The sequence below is a fragment of the Clavelina lepadiformis genome, chromosome 1 (assembly GCF_947623445.1).
Source record: "Clavelina lepadiformis chromosome 1, kaClaLepa1.1, whole genome shotgun sequence".
Classification (NCBI taxonomy): Eukaryota; Metazoa; Chordata; class Ascidiacea; order Aplousobranchia; family Clavelinidae; genus Clavelina; species Clavelina lepadiformis.
Genome location: NC_135240.1, coordinates 17,670,895 through 17,685,343, shown reverse-complemented (window position 1 = coordinate 17,685,343; position 14,449 = coordinate 17,670,895). Strand labels below are relative to the sequence as shown.

Below are 14,449 nucleotides of genomic sequence, written 5' to 3'. Positions count from 1 at the left end.
CAACAGCATAAACATAAAAAGCTCGACCTGCATTGTTTACTATACTTCTAAAATTTCAATAAGATTAAATCTTATTTAAATATTAGCTGAGCTATTATTGAGTTTATCATTGTGTCTGTTAACATCGAAATGATAATTTGGATAAACTTTTGCCAAATCTTCAACTGATGGCTGATATCCAATGTCTGTATATTGATATTTATTCACAGCATCTAGAAAACTGATATAAAAACGTGAGTAATTTATATTCTCTTGCGAAAAATTACATTGAAATTCTCTTTCAGAATTTTAAGTGCTAATAATCCTACTTCGAAATTACATTTTTTACAGCTTTCATTGCTGCATTTTAGCTCATATTTTACACCAGTAAGTACTCTATTCAACGCGGAGCGTCCTTTGTGGAGCATTTTTGCACCAACACTAATAACATTTTTAACTTTATCATGTACATTTTTAAGAAAACTTCCCCCGATTTTATTCTTTGAAATCGAATTTCTCGTTGTGATGTCATCTTTTATAGTTAATCAATAGGCTATAATTATGCCTCACGAAGGTGTTAAAATAACAACAAAACTACTATCTTGGTCTTTGATTAAAAATCGAATAATGTCAATTTGACTAATATTTTTTATAGACACATAAACATTTTGTCTCGGTTCAACTTGAATTAAATATCCAAGAGGAACACTTGGACTAACAATAATTAACAAATCGCATCATATTTCATTTTTATAACTTGCTTCAACTAAACTACAATGAATTTGTAGAGTGTTAATATTTGCAATAGTTTCACTATTTTGCCGGAACACTGTTTATTGAATTAGAATATCGAAATCCAATTGAATAATTATTTTTAAGTTTAAACCTTGGTTTTAATGAATTGTGATTTGAAGTAATGGTAATACCATTTTGATCATCACCTTTCATTTTAACTAAATACCTTATTTCATCATTGAGGTTTTCAAGATTATTATTCCCTGGTGGTATTTTAATCATTTGAGACTCCTTTCCTTTTTCGCGAAGGCCTTGTGGGACTATATAAACCAAATTATTACTACTAGTTGTAATATTGTGCCAAGAGTACAAGAATTCAGAACTTATTAATGCTATTTCATAATTCTTTTTAATATATAACCACCAACTGTCAGCGCCAGCGATAAGGCAGCCTACCCGAGTGGTCGCAAAGTTGGAGACCTCAACAAACGCCCTAAGGGTTTCGACTGGGGCAAGGCATGTGAACCCAGGTCCGCACGACGAGCTCCCGGTTCGGCCTCCGTTGGGGCGCACTCCCATCAGGCGTATTCAAACTCGCCGATGTCCGATGTTTCGAAGTCCTGCTCCACAGTCGTCGCAAATTGATCCATCAACTCCACCACAAAACCAACTGTTGGTGGAGGGTGCAGTGGACATCGCACCTCAACCAGGGAAAAAGTGTGATGTCTCAGTCTCATTACGAAACGTCTGACGCCTGGATCAGACGGCCATCGACTCTGTTCACTCAGGCATACTTTTTTGTGTGTAAGGCTCACCTCAACCTCCTCCCGACGAGGGACTTCGGCGTCGGTTTTCCTGAGGGCCTCATCCTAGCACGTGTAACAGATGTGGGTTTGCCGAGCAAACCCTTCCCCATATTTTGACTCACTGTCCAGCTGCTTGGGCAGAGATTGAAGTGAGACATTATTCCCTCATGGAGGAAGTCCTGAACCAGTTCCTGAACTAGTTCATTGGCGTTCCGGTTAGAGTTTCGATTGGGCCGTTCGCGAGCATTCACAAGCTGGCGGTAGAAATCTCAGACTCTGCGTGGTGCTCCGCACACCTGGCGGACCGATTGTTGTGTCTGACTTTGCAGTGACGTTCAAATCCGGTCGTAACCTCCTTGGTGATGTGTCTGCAGCGAAGGTTTCCAAGTATGACGAGTTATGCGTAGAATTGACCGGAAAATCTGTCAAGGAACTCCCGTAGGTCGAGAAGAACCAGAAATGAATTAAAATTAATTTATCAAGAATCAACTGGAAAACCATATGATTTTATGGTATTAGATAAAACAGCTAAGCATAAATATCTTTTTTATAGAAAATGCTTTGCATTTATATGCTGTACTATAAAATATGCCTTTTGTAAACGAATAAGAATTAAAAAAGAAAAACAATCTTATAAAAGAATATCTTCAGCACAAAAAATTTAAAAAAAAACATTACAAAATCAAATTCAAACCAAGTAACAATTACAAGAATCTGCTTCAAAAATCTTTAGTCCTGTTACTAAATCGATCAAAAAAGCTCAAAAGAAAACAGATGAATAACAACGCAAACTCATACTGAAAGGAGCAAAGCCTATTGAACATTTACAAACGAGTGCTATTTTACTAGCCATTACCTCCTGTGACGGCGCCGGATTTCCCTATGGGGAAATCAAAATCAATTTATACTTTAAACTTTGAGAATGTTTCAGTGAAGATGAAAAACAATTAGGCTACTGTTAGAAAAAACTTTTTACTAGATTTTGTTAAACTTATAGAAGGTGGACCAAATTACATAACTGAATAAAAAGATAGAACTATAGGAATGAATAGACGTTTAGATGGAAAGAGAAAAAAGCCTGGTATTGTGTAGATATGATTGACAAAAAATTACTACTTAAAAAAAGGAGAGAAATTAAAAAAATTATTAGAAGGAATAGAGATGCCTTTTAAGAGTGGAAGTGGGGTGACCGGAATAAATCCAAAGAAACTTTCTGTAAGGCTTAACTTATTAGTAGCAATCAAACAAGCTGATAATAATAACAATGGTTTAGAGTTTAGACAGAGAAATTAAGAGTATTTTAAAAAATGAAATCACGTGATTGTATTTTGCACTGTGAGTTTCAAAAATGGAGCAAAAATTTTAGTTTAATATTTTTAAAGAAAATAGTCTTGTGACGATTACGTCACGAGTCACGAGTTGTTTTCGAGATGTTTGAAATTTAATTTGGGATCTTGTAATTCAGTTGTTGACCAGATTTGAGTTCTCCTTAATGACGTCAGATAAATTACCTCGCTTGAACTGATTTGCCACATATAAATACCGATGTAATGTTTACAATCTTTCCTTTTTATGTGATCGATTTCACTGGTTACTACAGCGCAATGTAGCTTTCAGTAAGTTTTGCCCGAAGGTGAAAGCCTTCGTGTTTGATAATAAATAAAATGGGAACTTCATTATTTAGCAATTTATATAAACAGAATTAAGCAACTAACAGCATAGTCACGCAATTTGAGAAATGAGAAGTCATATCATCGAAGCAGAAGCAAAACAAGTTATAAACCATCTATCGTCCTCACTCATATTCAAACAATAACCGCCAGCATAAGCGGTCTTTATGACAGATGAGTTTGTTGTGTAATGCTTCACACAAGTAGTATACAAACGAATTAAATATGTCATAGCCTAACAACATAATAAAATGACAACAGTACCAGTGAAAACAGAGTGTATGACAGCCAAAATATTTTTATACGCATTTTTACAGTAGGCCTACACATGAAGAAGCAAGCTTATGCTTGCGAAAGCTCGTGTCGAAAAAAAGTAACGTTAATCTTAAGAATGCCAAACTATATCCTCTTTCTTATTTTACCAATCTTTCATATTATTTTTTCTTATTTTACCATCAGCCAATTTGTAATCATTACAAATATTAACACTCTACAAATTCATTGTAGTTTAGTTGAACCAAGTTATAGAAATGGAATATGATGCGATTTGTTATTTGCTGTGAGTCCAAATTTTCCTCCAGGATATTTAATTTAAGTTAAACCCAGACAAGATGTTTATGTGTTAATAAAAAATTTAAGTCAAATTGGTAGTATTCAATTTTCAATCAAAGACCAAAATAATAACTTTGTTGATATGAACAATGAAAGGGTAACTTATTGTATTCACCTTGGTGAGGCATAGTCATCGGTAGAATCATTTACATTAACCATAAAAGATGATATCACAACGAGAAATTTCATTGGTGGAAGTTTTCTTAAAAATGTATGGGATAAAGGTACAAATGTTATTAGTTTTTGTGCAAAATTACTAATAAGAGTACCTCCTAGTGTATAATCTGAGCTGAAAACTTCAACAGTGAAAGCTTTCAAAGCTGCATTTACACAGATTATGGAAACCTGCTGTAAAAAATGAAATCAAAACCCTCTAAGAGTGTTGATTTCACGTTGTATCATCTTCATTTAACATTGGCATTCTTCACCAATCCATTGTATACCATTATCATTAAAGTTTGCCAGTAACTGCTCAAGCAATTTCTATATATTATTGAAAAAATGTTTCTCTGGTACACTTTGTCATGACCTCGAAACTCAAATACGAAATCCAAGTAAATAAGACTTTATTAAAGACAGAACAGAACAGTCCTAAAACAAAATAGGACAATCAGTTAGGCAAAACGTGAAAACTATATAATACTTATCTAGATAAACTCATAGTGTTGAGCAGCCGACCGCCCACACTACGCTTTTAACTGAACGACGTCCTACAGATGAAAACAACACAATTAAGGCGGCGTGATTATGCGCCAGGCAAACAGGCAAAACAAAGGAATGTCACCACACACTTTACAGGCAACTATTCTTTCAGAAAGTATTTTAAAACACTATATTTTTATTATCACGCCATGTTTGATTCACTTACTTCCTTTATCTTACCAAAGGCTAGGCGGAAGACAAGTTAGGCGGGTGAATTCTGTTTCCTATGGCATTTTTGCTGCATGAATAAAAATAAAAAGTAACATTATCCTGTGTTCTTGAGATTTGTTATTTATACGCTGCGTTTAGATTTGCAAAAGTTATGCTGATCGAAATACACATACAGTAATTTGCTGTTCCAATCACATGATGGCACGTACCCCGACAACAGTGGCTTTATGACATAAAAATCAAAAGGCTTAGTAACATAAAAATACACTTAAGGGTTCACTTTCCAATAGAGAAACAGTTTTGAGGCGGCAGTACTGTGTTTACAACGATGTCGCTGCTATAGATATCTTATATATAATATAAGATATCTATGGTCGCTGCCATAGCGTCATATTGGTGGGGGTTTGATTTTTTGATATTTTGGAGCATTTGTCCTAAAATTTTAAGCTTAAAGCATGCTGTAAAGTTTAGGTGTTTGTTATAGAAATGTGAGTACAAGGACTCTGACCAAATTAAAACTGTAGGCAGTCCTAGCCCAGATCTTGTTGCAAGCCAAAATTCAGGAGAGGTTTATGATGTGGTTTTTTGATAGCCTAGTAGCGTCTTGATTTAATGTACTTTGCATTGAAAAGCATATAGGTATCTCTTTAAATTGGGTCATAGCCCCTTAACCCTATAGAACTACCAGATGGGTCAATTGACCCTTTTGCATTTTTTTTAATTTTACAAGAAGTCTTTTTTGCTAGCAACCTCAAACTTTTTGACTTTTATTCTTTCTGCGGGTATGTGACACATCATCAAAAAGACAAACGAATTTTTTTTTTCAAAACAATTGTTTCGGAATGGAAAAAGGTAAATTATCAAAGGGGTCAATTGTCCCTAAGCCGAGAGTATTGATTTGTTCAATTGCATTTCCAAACAACTTTTACACACAGGTACACTACTGAATACACATTCCACAAACAAACTTTGAACAGTTACAACATTGTACCCTTGGTTTGTTTGACTGACATATTTTACATTTGTTTTTTTATTGAGTGGTAAATCTTCATCAGCACTTTCTATTGCGTTTCAGATGAAAAACTTGGGGGACTGTACGTCTTCTGTTTTTCTCTGCAAAACACAGTTTTTTAGCCAGTTCGATAATAAACTCTTTTTAATTGTTATTTGCACATCTTTGCATATGACGTATGTATCCAGTGCCACAATGTCCAACAAGTTGAAAAATGCAGCAAGTTGCCATCTTCGTGATGCTGCCTTAGTAGAGTAAGCGCGGAGCGTTGTAGTCCAGAAATAGCCATTGGTTTCTTTGCTTTATCATCTAAACATTAACATTGTGTATGAACATTGTGAAGTGAAGAAAGTAGATACACTACTTCGTTTTATAACTGAGAAGCATATTATTTTCTGGTGGTTGTGTGAAAACAAATTTTGAAGTGTACAGTGGCGTATTTTTTCCAAGCCGAACATCAGAAGGAAAGTCTCTACGATGGGATCTGATAGTACCAACGATTGTAGTGTTCCTCTCAAGTAACTTTCTGTCAAGTGCCAATGAAGTAAGATCTACCTAGATCTGGAAGGAAGAAGTTGCTCATCAACTGCAACATGAGAATGAGGAAAATAAGACTTTTGGCAGTTGTCCATCACTGTATTCCACAAAACTCGAATTGCCGTAAACTTGTTAGATTGTCAGCGACGCTGCCTTAAAGTTTTCTCATCAAAACGTATGTAATGAATAATTGATTGAAATTTGTTCATAGTCTCCGAAAAAATAGATCGACCATATTCTAAATCCCAGAAATTTGTTAGCGGTTCATCCCTTCCTTTCAAAACTTCTCGAAGAAGACACAGGCCAAAAAACGCTTCCAGCTCATTATTTCTGAGGGAAAATTCGCTATTCTCTTGTCGCTGAGCTTCGGCTATTGTGAATTCCATAATGTGATCAATGTTTCTTTGACCCCACAACTCTTGAAACACGTTTTTTGCATTATCTACCCGTGCAAGAACAAACTGTTTAGTATCTGACCTTGTTTTAATTATATTTCGTTTACTTGCACGTCCATTTTGAGGTGGAAACTCAGGTGCCCAAATGGTACCATCTCTACTGACTATCTGCTCTCTGTTTGGCAAAGTAGGGACAGCATTTTCTGAACTACTTTCTTCTTGCACAACATCTTGCTCTATGTCAAACAAATCTCACGTATGCTTGGTTCTGGCTCATCAAAGTGTTCTTCATAAACTTGAAGAACTTCTGGATTGTACCTTCTAGCTGCTGTAAACCTAGACATGGTAGACAACTGCACACTACTAATTACACTGTAGCTTTTGCCCTAACAGTAGCAATAGCACTAAAATCTGAAACAAAAACCTGCGTCTGAGACAAATAGCTGCAGAATGTCTGTGGAACATAGTAAAGATCGCAATCTAAAGCTTAACTATAAAATTACAGATGCTCCCTGACTAGGCCTGCTGTAAAATTATTCGTAGTCTTCAAGTAACTTCCTAAACACTGCAATCAACTAGATTAATTTCTTGCTGCATCCTATCAATAACAAATTTTTTGTCTTCTGCAAAGTTTGCGGTGTCAAAAAGTTATGATATTGTTACAAAGTGAAACGATACAAGCACTGTGACGTCATCATAGACAAAGGTCACACTGTCCAAATTAATTTCTATGAAAGAAATAATATGAGAAAATGGTGTTATTTCCAAAAATTGCAGTCATATTAAATGGAAGGGTCAATTGACCCTCTTGGTAATTCTCGTAGAAAAAAATTCTGGTGGTTCTAGGGTTAAACAAACGAGCTGTGAAGCCTCTTGCAGCTACAGCGAAACAGTGTTTCTGATGTGGCTTATTCTCATTAATGTTAGTGTACTTGCAGTTCATTGTTAAACACTAAATCCTATACCGCACCTTAAAATTTTGAGACGGCTTCTTTTTTTAATTTTCATGTTAGACGTAAAACATCTCTTGAATATAAAATCTCAAATATCCATTTTAACCTACCTACTCCAGACGGACTGGGCTAGAGTAGATGATTATTGACGAATCATTGCTTGTGTTTTGACTGGCCTCAGATCATTACTTGTCCCTGAAACTTTGGAAAGTGCGTTTATGTCGTTACGGATAATCGTCACTTTCAATTGTATTTGTACCATTACAGAACTGTATTTGTAATTACTGTATATTTAAACTATCATGGAAATTTAAAAATTTTAAACAAAAATAAATAGACTAACAAATAATCATGTTAAATATACATGAGTAATTCTGCTGAAAGCACATGTTCTACCTGTCTCGTACTTAAAGTGATACTGTTGAAAAAATTAGTAGAAGTATTTAATGTCAAGTTTGGTAATACACTGTCACTACAATCAAAATCGAAATATAACTTGCCAAACATCTTGATCATTAAACTAGCAGAACTGGTTGTAACACAGACCGCATTGTCCTACAGGTTGGTGACCTCTGCATTACACAGATACAGTACTCTGTTATTACGTATTGTTTGTTAGTTGGAGAAATAATGTTATTTAGTTATGTAATCAGAAATAAAATTATACGGTATATATATATATTATACGGTAGAAGGTAGACTTTGGTGAAGTTTTAGTTACTATATTACAACTTTCAAGTTTGATTACCAAGAATCCTAACAGCTTTAAATCTGCAATTTTTGGAGAAGGTGAATAATGAGTTAACAAATATGGGTCAATTTGCGGTTCGAGTGGTGATTTGCTACCTTTCAACAAGGTCAACCACTGCCTTGAAACGTTTTTCTTGTTTGATAAATTCATGGTGGCTGTTTATACATTGCAGATGCTAATTGAGATGATTAAACATTCACTATCATAATTGAAGCCAAGAAAGCAGCCATACTGTTAAACTACAAAAGAGAAAACAAGTGTTTGTGACAATGTGCTTGGAATGAGATTCATTTAATTTTGATACTCCTTTGATATATTTAGCCTGCATGCTTTATGTTATGGAAACAGTGCTTCTTCTTTCGCCTACTTTAGCTGCAACAGGAAACACATCTACTGTTAGTCGGTTACAGAATCATTTTGAAAGAAAATCGTTTTGTGTTCTTGTCACTTCACCACATGATCTATTTTCTCAGAAGGTCAATTACAATTGTAAACTAAAACGTATCAACAAACATATTGTGGAAAATAAAGTGAATTTTGTCATTCTTATCCATGCTTTTAAGAGTGGTTCATGTGTCATATGCACTTGTAGCAATTCATGTAAACTCTGTGTGAAATATGCAGTTGTGTTTGGTGGTACTGATTTAAATGAAGATATAAAGTATCAAGATAAATTTGAGGTGATGAAGACATGTTTGAATAATGCTGTGTTTTGTGTAGCATTTACTGAAAGTTTACTGGCTGTTGCTCGTATCCATTACCCTAATACTCCTGCCTACTTGCAACAACAAGCATTGAGTTACCAGTTGTATAATGTTTCCATAAACGATTCGTGTAAATCTCATGTCAGCACTAAAACGCCGTTGGTGTTTCTTTTGTCTTGTAGCATTCGTGAAGTAAAAGATCCTTTGTTTCTACTTGAGGATTTTTTAACATGGAGAAAACTGGCTACTTTTTCCCGGGATATTAGGCTTCTTATTCTTGGGCCAGTTACAGGCTCTGAATATGCTAACTTGTTCTTTAAGCAAATGCAAACACTTATAATGGCGCACCATGCCCAATGTACACACAACCAGGATGATAAGTTACATATTAACCTCAAATCTGTAATATCATTTCCACCATTGCCAGGGTCGACAGGTATCGAAGCAATGAATGCATGGTTGTCAATTCCCGATGGCAGTGTTATACAGTACCTTAAACCATTTGAGCAAAGTGAATTCCAGGAGTTATTAAGAACTGACACTTTTTTTGCTATGATTAATTGCTCCAAAAGTGAGGGAATGTCGGCCTCATTGCTGGAAGCAATGGCATGCGGTCTTCCAGTTCTTGCTCGAAACATTTCTGGAAACAACGCTGTGATTACAGATTACCAAAATGGGTTATTATTTTCTCAACCTCAAGAATTTGTAAATAAAGCGATGGAGCTAATTATTGATGATGACCTTTTAAAAAAGCTTGTATGTAATGCAAAACAATATGTGTTCCAAAGCCATAATCCTTACAAAGAAGGCGATTTTTACTGTTCACTACTTACAAAGTACACGAGTAAGGTGGATAATGATTTTATTTCATAAACAATATTTTTTAAGATAAAACGGTTTCTGTTTGGAGCATATTGTTCACAGCAGAAACTATGATTTATTAATGAACTGCCTTTAAGTGTTACTTCTCGATACTTTAGTGATTTATCTAAGTGTTGAAGCGAAGGAAATATTTTATTATTTCATGTTGCACTGTTCGCAAGAATGATTTAAGCACTTTTTGCAATAATGTCAGAAATCGCTTGAAATGGTAGATCTACATGTGTTTTTTTCTGATGTGTTACATCATGCAAGTTTGTGTTGGAGGAGGACAAAGATTTTTAACAATTTATTTTTTGCTTATAAAATTTATATTGATGTCTAGATGCATTTTTCTTTTTTGTATAATGCTTGCTTAAGATAAATAAAACTGATCTATGCTGTCTTAACAGCTCTCTAATGTACCTGAAATATTGTACTTGCTTGCACTGGTCAGGCTTATTTAATAGCTATTGTACAGTAATTGTAAGCTGTGTTTATTTGAGATTGTAACTGTGTACAAATAGAGAGTTTGCAGTATTGTTGTTTATCATGAATTCTATTGATGTTTGTGTACATTGGCTTGCCCATGTTTTGCATATATATGTTGTAATTTTTGTGTATGGTAATATTATGCTCTTTAGATACTTATAATATGTTATTGAGGTTTCTGTGAGATTTTTAAGGTTTTTTACTGCATTTTTCTAATGGTACATATTGATTTGTTTAGTTTTGCTTCGCATACTTTTTAAATTCTCATGTTGTGTTTAATTTTAGTAGGTTCCAATATTTTTTGGAATTATACCTCGAATTATGTATACTATGCTATATATATAATATATTTTTATGCAAATCCATAAAACTGTACAAATAACATTTACTTTGCTGTAAAAGTTAAATAACTGGTATGGCCACTAATCCCAAAGAAAAAAATACAAAAAAAACAAGCAAAGTTTAAAAGTGTCATATTTAAACAACATTGTTCAGCTTAGATACTATATCATCCTCCATCTAACTTACAGTTGTAGCTGGAAACAAACGTCACCTTTTTCCCATGGCGAGTTTACCTCTGCGACGTCATATTTGCAGCATGCCTCAAATCGTGTATTGTTCCAGCATTATTTTCAGGGAGATTTTGCCTAGGAAAAATGCAAGCTTTATACTGTCCATGAAGCTTTCACTATTTGAAGTGAGTCACAACTTGGCACTACCACACTTCACATATTGTATTTTTCCTAGGACAACAACTAAACTGGCGCCAAAAAAAGTTTCTGGGAGAGAGTGAAGAACTAATTGAAAATAAAATTATAGTTTATACTAATTTTTTGAAAACCATCTTTTCTATGACGACTACAACTTCAAAATATTGTCATTGCTTCACCAGATTTTGGAAAATGAGGCACTGCTTCATTTGCAAGCCTCCCCTGACCATATTTTCCTGCGCTACATAAACGTTGCATTTGCACTATATTTTGCATAATTTGGTATATCTTTAAACTTTTTGTCAAAAACCTGCAATTTTGATACTTGCTTGTTAGCTTCCAAATTTCGATGGTACATTTCATTAAATCTTGTAGATGAGTTACCAAACTATTCTAAACTGCTGCATTGTCAACAAAAAATTTTATTTATTTTTTAAATTATTATCCCATCATCAAAAAATGCTGGTAAATATCGTCAGATCCTATAAAGAGGAAACTGCGACGATTTTTAGGGTATTTGAGCTTTAAAGGAGTTGGGTTGCTGTTTCCTGTCCAGAAAATTATGAAAAGTGACCTGTATCTCGGAGTTTTCAACTGAAGAATGACACCAGATATATAGAAGATAGATTGAGCTCATGTAAAAGGCTTATTGCTAAGCGGGTGACTGCAGGTAGAATGGGAACACTGCTTGTGATTGTTGTATAGTTTTCCTATTCTATTATTGACACATAGTACCACAAAATGTGAAAGCTTATCAAATTAGAAATTTTAATAACATTTTTCATGATGTTTTGGCCCTTAATTCAGTTCGGTTGTTTATTTCTTTTCATATTCAACAAACTATTTTTGTTTAAAGCAATAAAAAATAATAACTCTATTGAAAGTTGTATCTACAGGATTAACAGAGAAATGATTTAATTTTGTGAAAGCCATAATAAAGTTTGTTTTGACAAAAAACGTAATGTTACACCCCACGTTCAGTTATTTTGCCAAGCTGGCACCTATGCAAATAAAGGTATATATGATGTTAAGCCACATCTCTATGACATCGTAATCATCACCACCCATGTTGTAATTAGTAGCAAATGTGTTATACTTTTCTGGCAATGACTGCTTCTCCATTACATAATGTCTTGGCACCGTATATTTGCAGACAATTATTCCTTGATATTATTCCTTGGTCAGTTTGTTTTTAACCTTGCCTCTCACTTCATATATTCGCATAATCAATAGACATTTATTTATTTGAATATGTAACGAAAGTGGGTATATGGCACCTGAAGTTGAGAGGTTGACCCACTCCGCTACAATAAATACTTGTTGAAATGTTTATTGCGGGTGATGGTGTATGAGTCTCATAAAGTCGTTATCTGCTTTTCTCACCCTCAGACTTAATTGCTCACCTTAACGATTTATTATCTTGTGAAGATGACAACAAAGTTGTCTATCTTAACACTGAACTTCTTCAAATTGAATTCAAATATGGTTACCCAGGAATGACAACTGTATATACTGATTATATTGAAGTTTCTTTGAATAAAATAAATTTAGACAAAACATTGGCACAGCAACAGCATAAAGACGTCCATGTTGCAGCTATTATCTTAGTAGACTGTATGCATTGAACAACTGTGAATAATTCACACAAGATAGGTATAGATAGCAGGCACGATGTTCATGTCTTGACTTAAAACGGAAAACAAGAAGTTATCGATACGCAATGTTATCTATCATTATCGTCACAGTTCGTAAAGCAGATGTCTGAAAATAAAAATACTATATTGCATTCGATTTTTATATTATAATATCCCTTTATCATCACAAATACAATGGAGGTGTTTCCAATAATTTTTCTTAATTTGTAAAGATTGTGATATAGTTGTGGTTAAGAGGTTGTTTCATACCATATTTCAAAATACACCATCGATTTAAGTATATATTTGTGAGTGTGTGATTATTAAATGTTTTGATAGGCACATACAGGTAGTGTAACGATTTTTTGCTGAATACAAAGTTTTGTCTCTTCAGGATATGGCTTCTACCAGGTTAGTTAAATTTATAGCCAATAGAATAATTTATTTTTATCTATCATTTGTACATTTACTGTATATATATACTGTACATTTACTGTATTTATATATTTACTGTATAACATTTTTTGGAATTTTTTTTGCGTGTACCGGTTCAACATAGCAAAATCCTAGGTTTTGAACTCGTGCCATTATCTGAGCAACATTCTTCTTCTACAGGCAAATTAGCTTACTCAATATAACCTACCAAACCACCTTTGTCCGATTAGTTGACACTCGCCACGTGATATTACATTGTAATGATAACATGATAAAAAATAATTAAGAATATGTGTTTTTATGTTTACTCAACTAGAGCTACCAGAGTAATGCGTACCAAGCCTGAGTAAAGTCAAGAAAGTTGGGCAAAACGAAATAACCAACGCACTTTAGTGAACACTAATGGAAACAGAAATCCAAGGCCTAGTTGTTTAATTGCATATCTGCTTAAAATGCATATTCATCAACTCGTTAATGTGTTAATGTTAAATAACTAATTTAAAAAGGTTAACGTTAAATCTTAAAAGTGTCATTTCTAATAATTAATTTGTCTAAGACATCATCTCTCGTATCCATCTGGTTTTGTTTCATTTGTTTTTCTTCGCTTTTATTGACATGATAATTTATTGATACTATTGCAAACTGTTATGCAGCACATTGTTTACATCTTTCAGGATATAAATTTTCCATTACTGTTTTTCATTTCATTGTAATTGTCATTTAAAAAAAAAAATCTTTTGCAAAATGACAATGCTCCACTTTACGCCAACACAAGCAGCTGTGACGCTTTGTACAAGGAAAAATTTATCAACGTTTCTGCTCAGGCATTATACGATAACATTTATCCCAAAGAGGATAGTGTCAATAACTTTCATCAGCATTCGCAGTGTACCATTTGAACTCCTACATATGTTTGAATAAGACTGATGATGCCTAACTGTAGTCGAAATATCCTTTTGTTTTAAAATCGTACAAGCTGACCCTGATTTTATCTTACTTTTAACATCTTCTAAGTTTTATTGTTTTTTTTTTGGTCAATGACATGTGAACTGTTTGTATCACATAAAGTATTTCAGCTGGTGAAGCATAAAAATCTTTTCACCAGAATTTAGGTTGGGCTTACAGGCCATTCTTGTTTACAAGAAAGGGCTATGTTGTGATTAGCAGACAACATTGCAAGCTGCATCAAACTTCCATTTTTCAATGTAAACCTGTCTTAATTATCCTCAAGTTAGAGAAAAACCTTTCTTATGTTGTCGATGTTACAGAGAGTGTTGCTGCCATAACAAGAGC

General features: G+C 34.1%; 2 protein-coding genes and 1 long non-coding RNA gene across 6 annotated transcripts in view; 2 read left to right on the top strand and 1 right to left on the bottom strand.

Annotated features, from left to right (window-relative positions):
• Nucleotides 1–4,351: 4,351 nt before the first annotated feature.
• Nucleotides 4,352–14,449, bottom strand: part of LOC143449161 (uncharacterized) — a 46,577-nt gene continuing 36,479 nt past the window's right edge. Inside the window, exons 4-5 of one of the 2 annotated variants that reach the window (XR_013114536.1) lie at nt 10,906–11,024; nt 4,352–4,742 (exon numbers count right to left, since the gene is read on the bottom strand). This is a non-coding gene — a long non-coding RNA (uncharacterized LOC143449161). The remainder of the gene's footprint in view (nt 4,743–10,905; nt 11,025–14,449) is intronic. The other variant, XR_013114530.1, reaches the window with a different exon arrangement.
• Nucleotides 8,650–13,060, top strand: LOC143448785 (glycosyltransferase 1 domain-containing protein 1-like). The gene has a single exon (XM_076948695.1). The coding sequence runs from the start codon at nt 8,650–8,652 to the stop codon at nt 9,898–9,900; it is 1,251 nt and encodes a 416-aa protein (XP_076804810.1). The 3' UTR covers nt 9,901–13,060.
• The window catches only part of LOC143448985 (putative oxidoreductase YjmC), a 34,503-nt gene continuing 33,101 nt past the window's right edge, over nt 13,048–14,449 (top strand). For 2 of the 3 annotated variants that reach the window (XM_076949106.1, XM_076949026.1), the window contains exon 1: nt 13,048–13,132. In XM_076949106.1, the coding sequence (XP_076805221.1) occupies nt 13,119–13,132 (14 nt within the window). In that variant the 5' untranslated portion in view covers nt 13,048–13,118. The remainder of the gene's footprint in view (nt 13,133–14,449) is intronic. The other variant, XM_076949176.1, reaches the window with a different exon arrangement.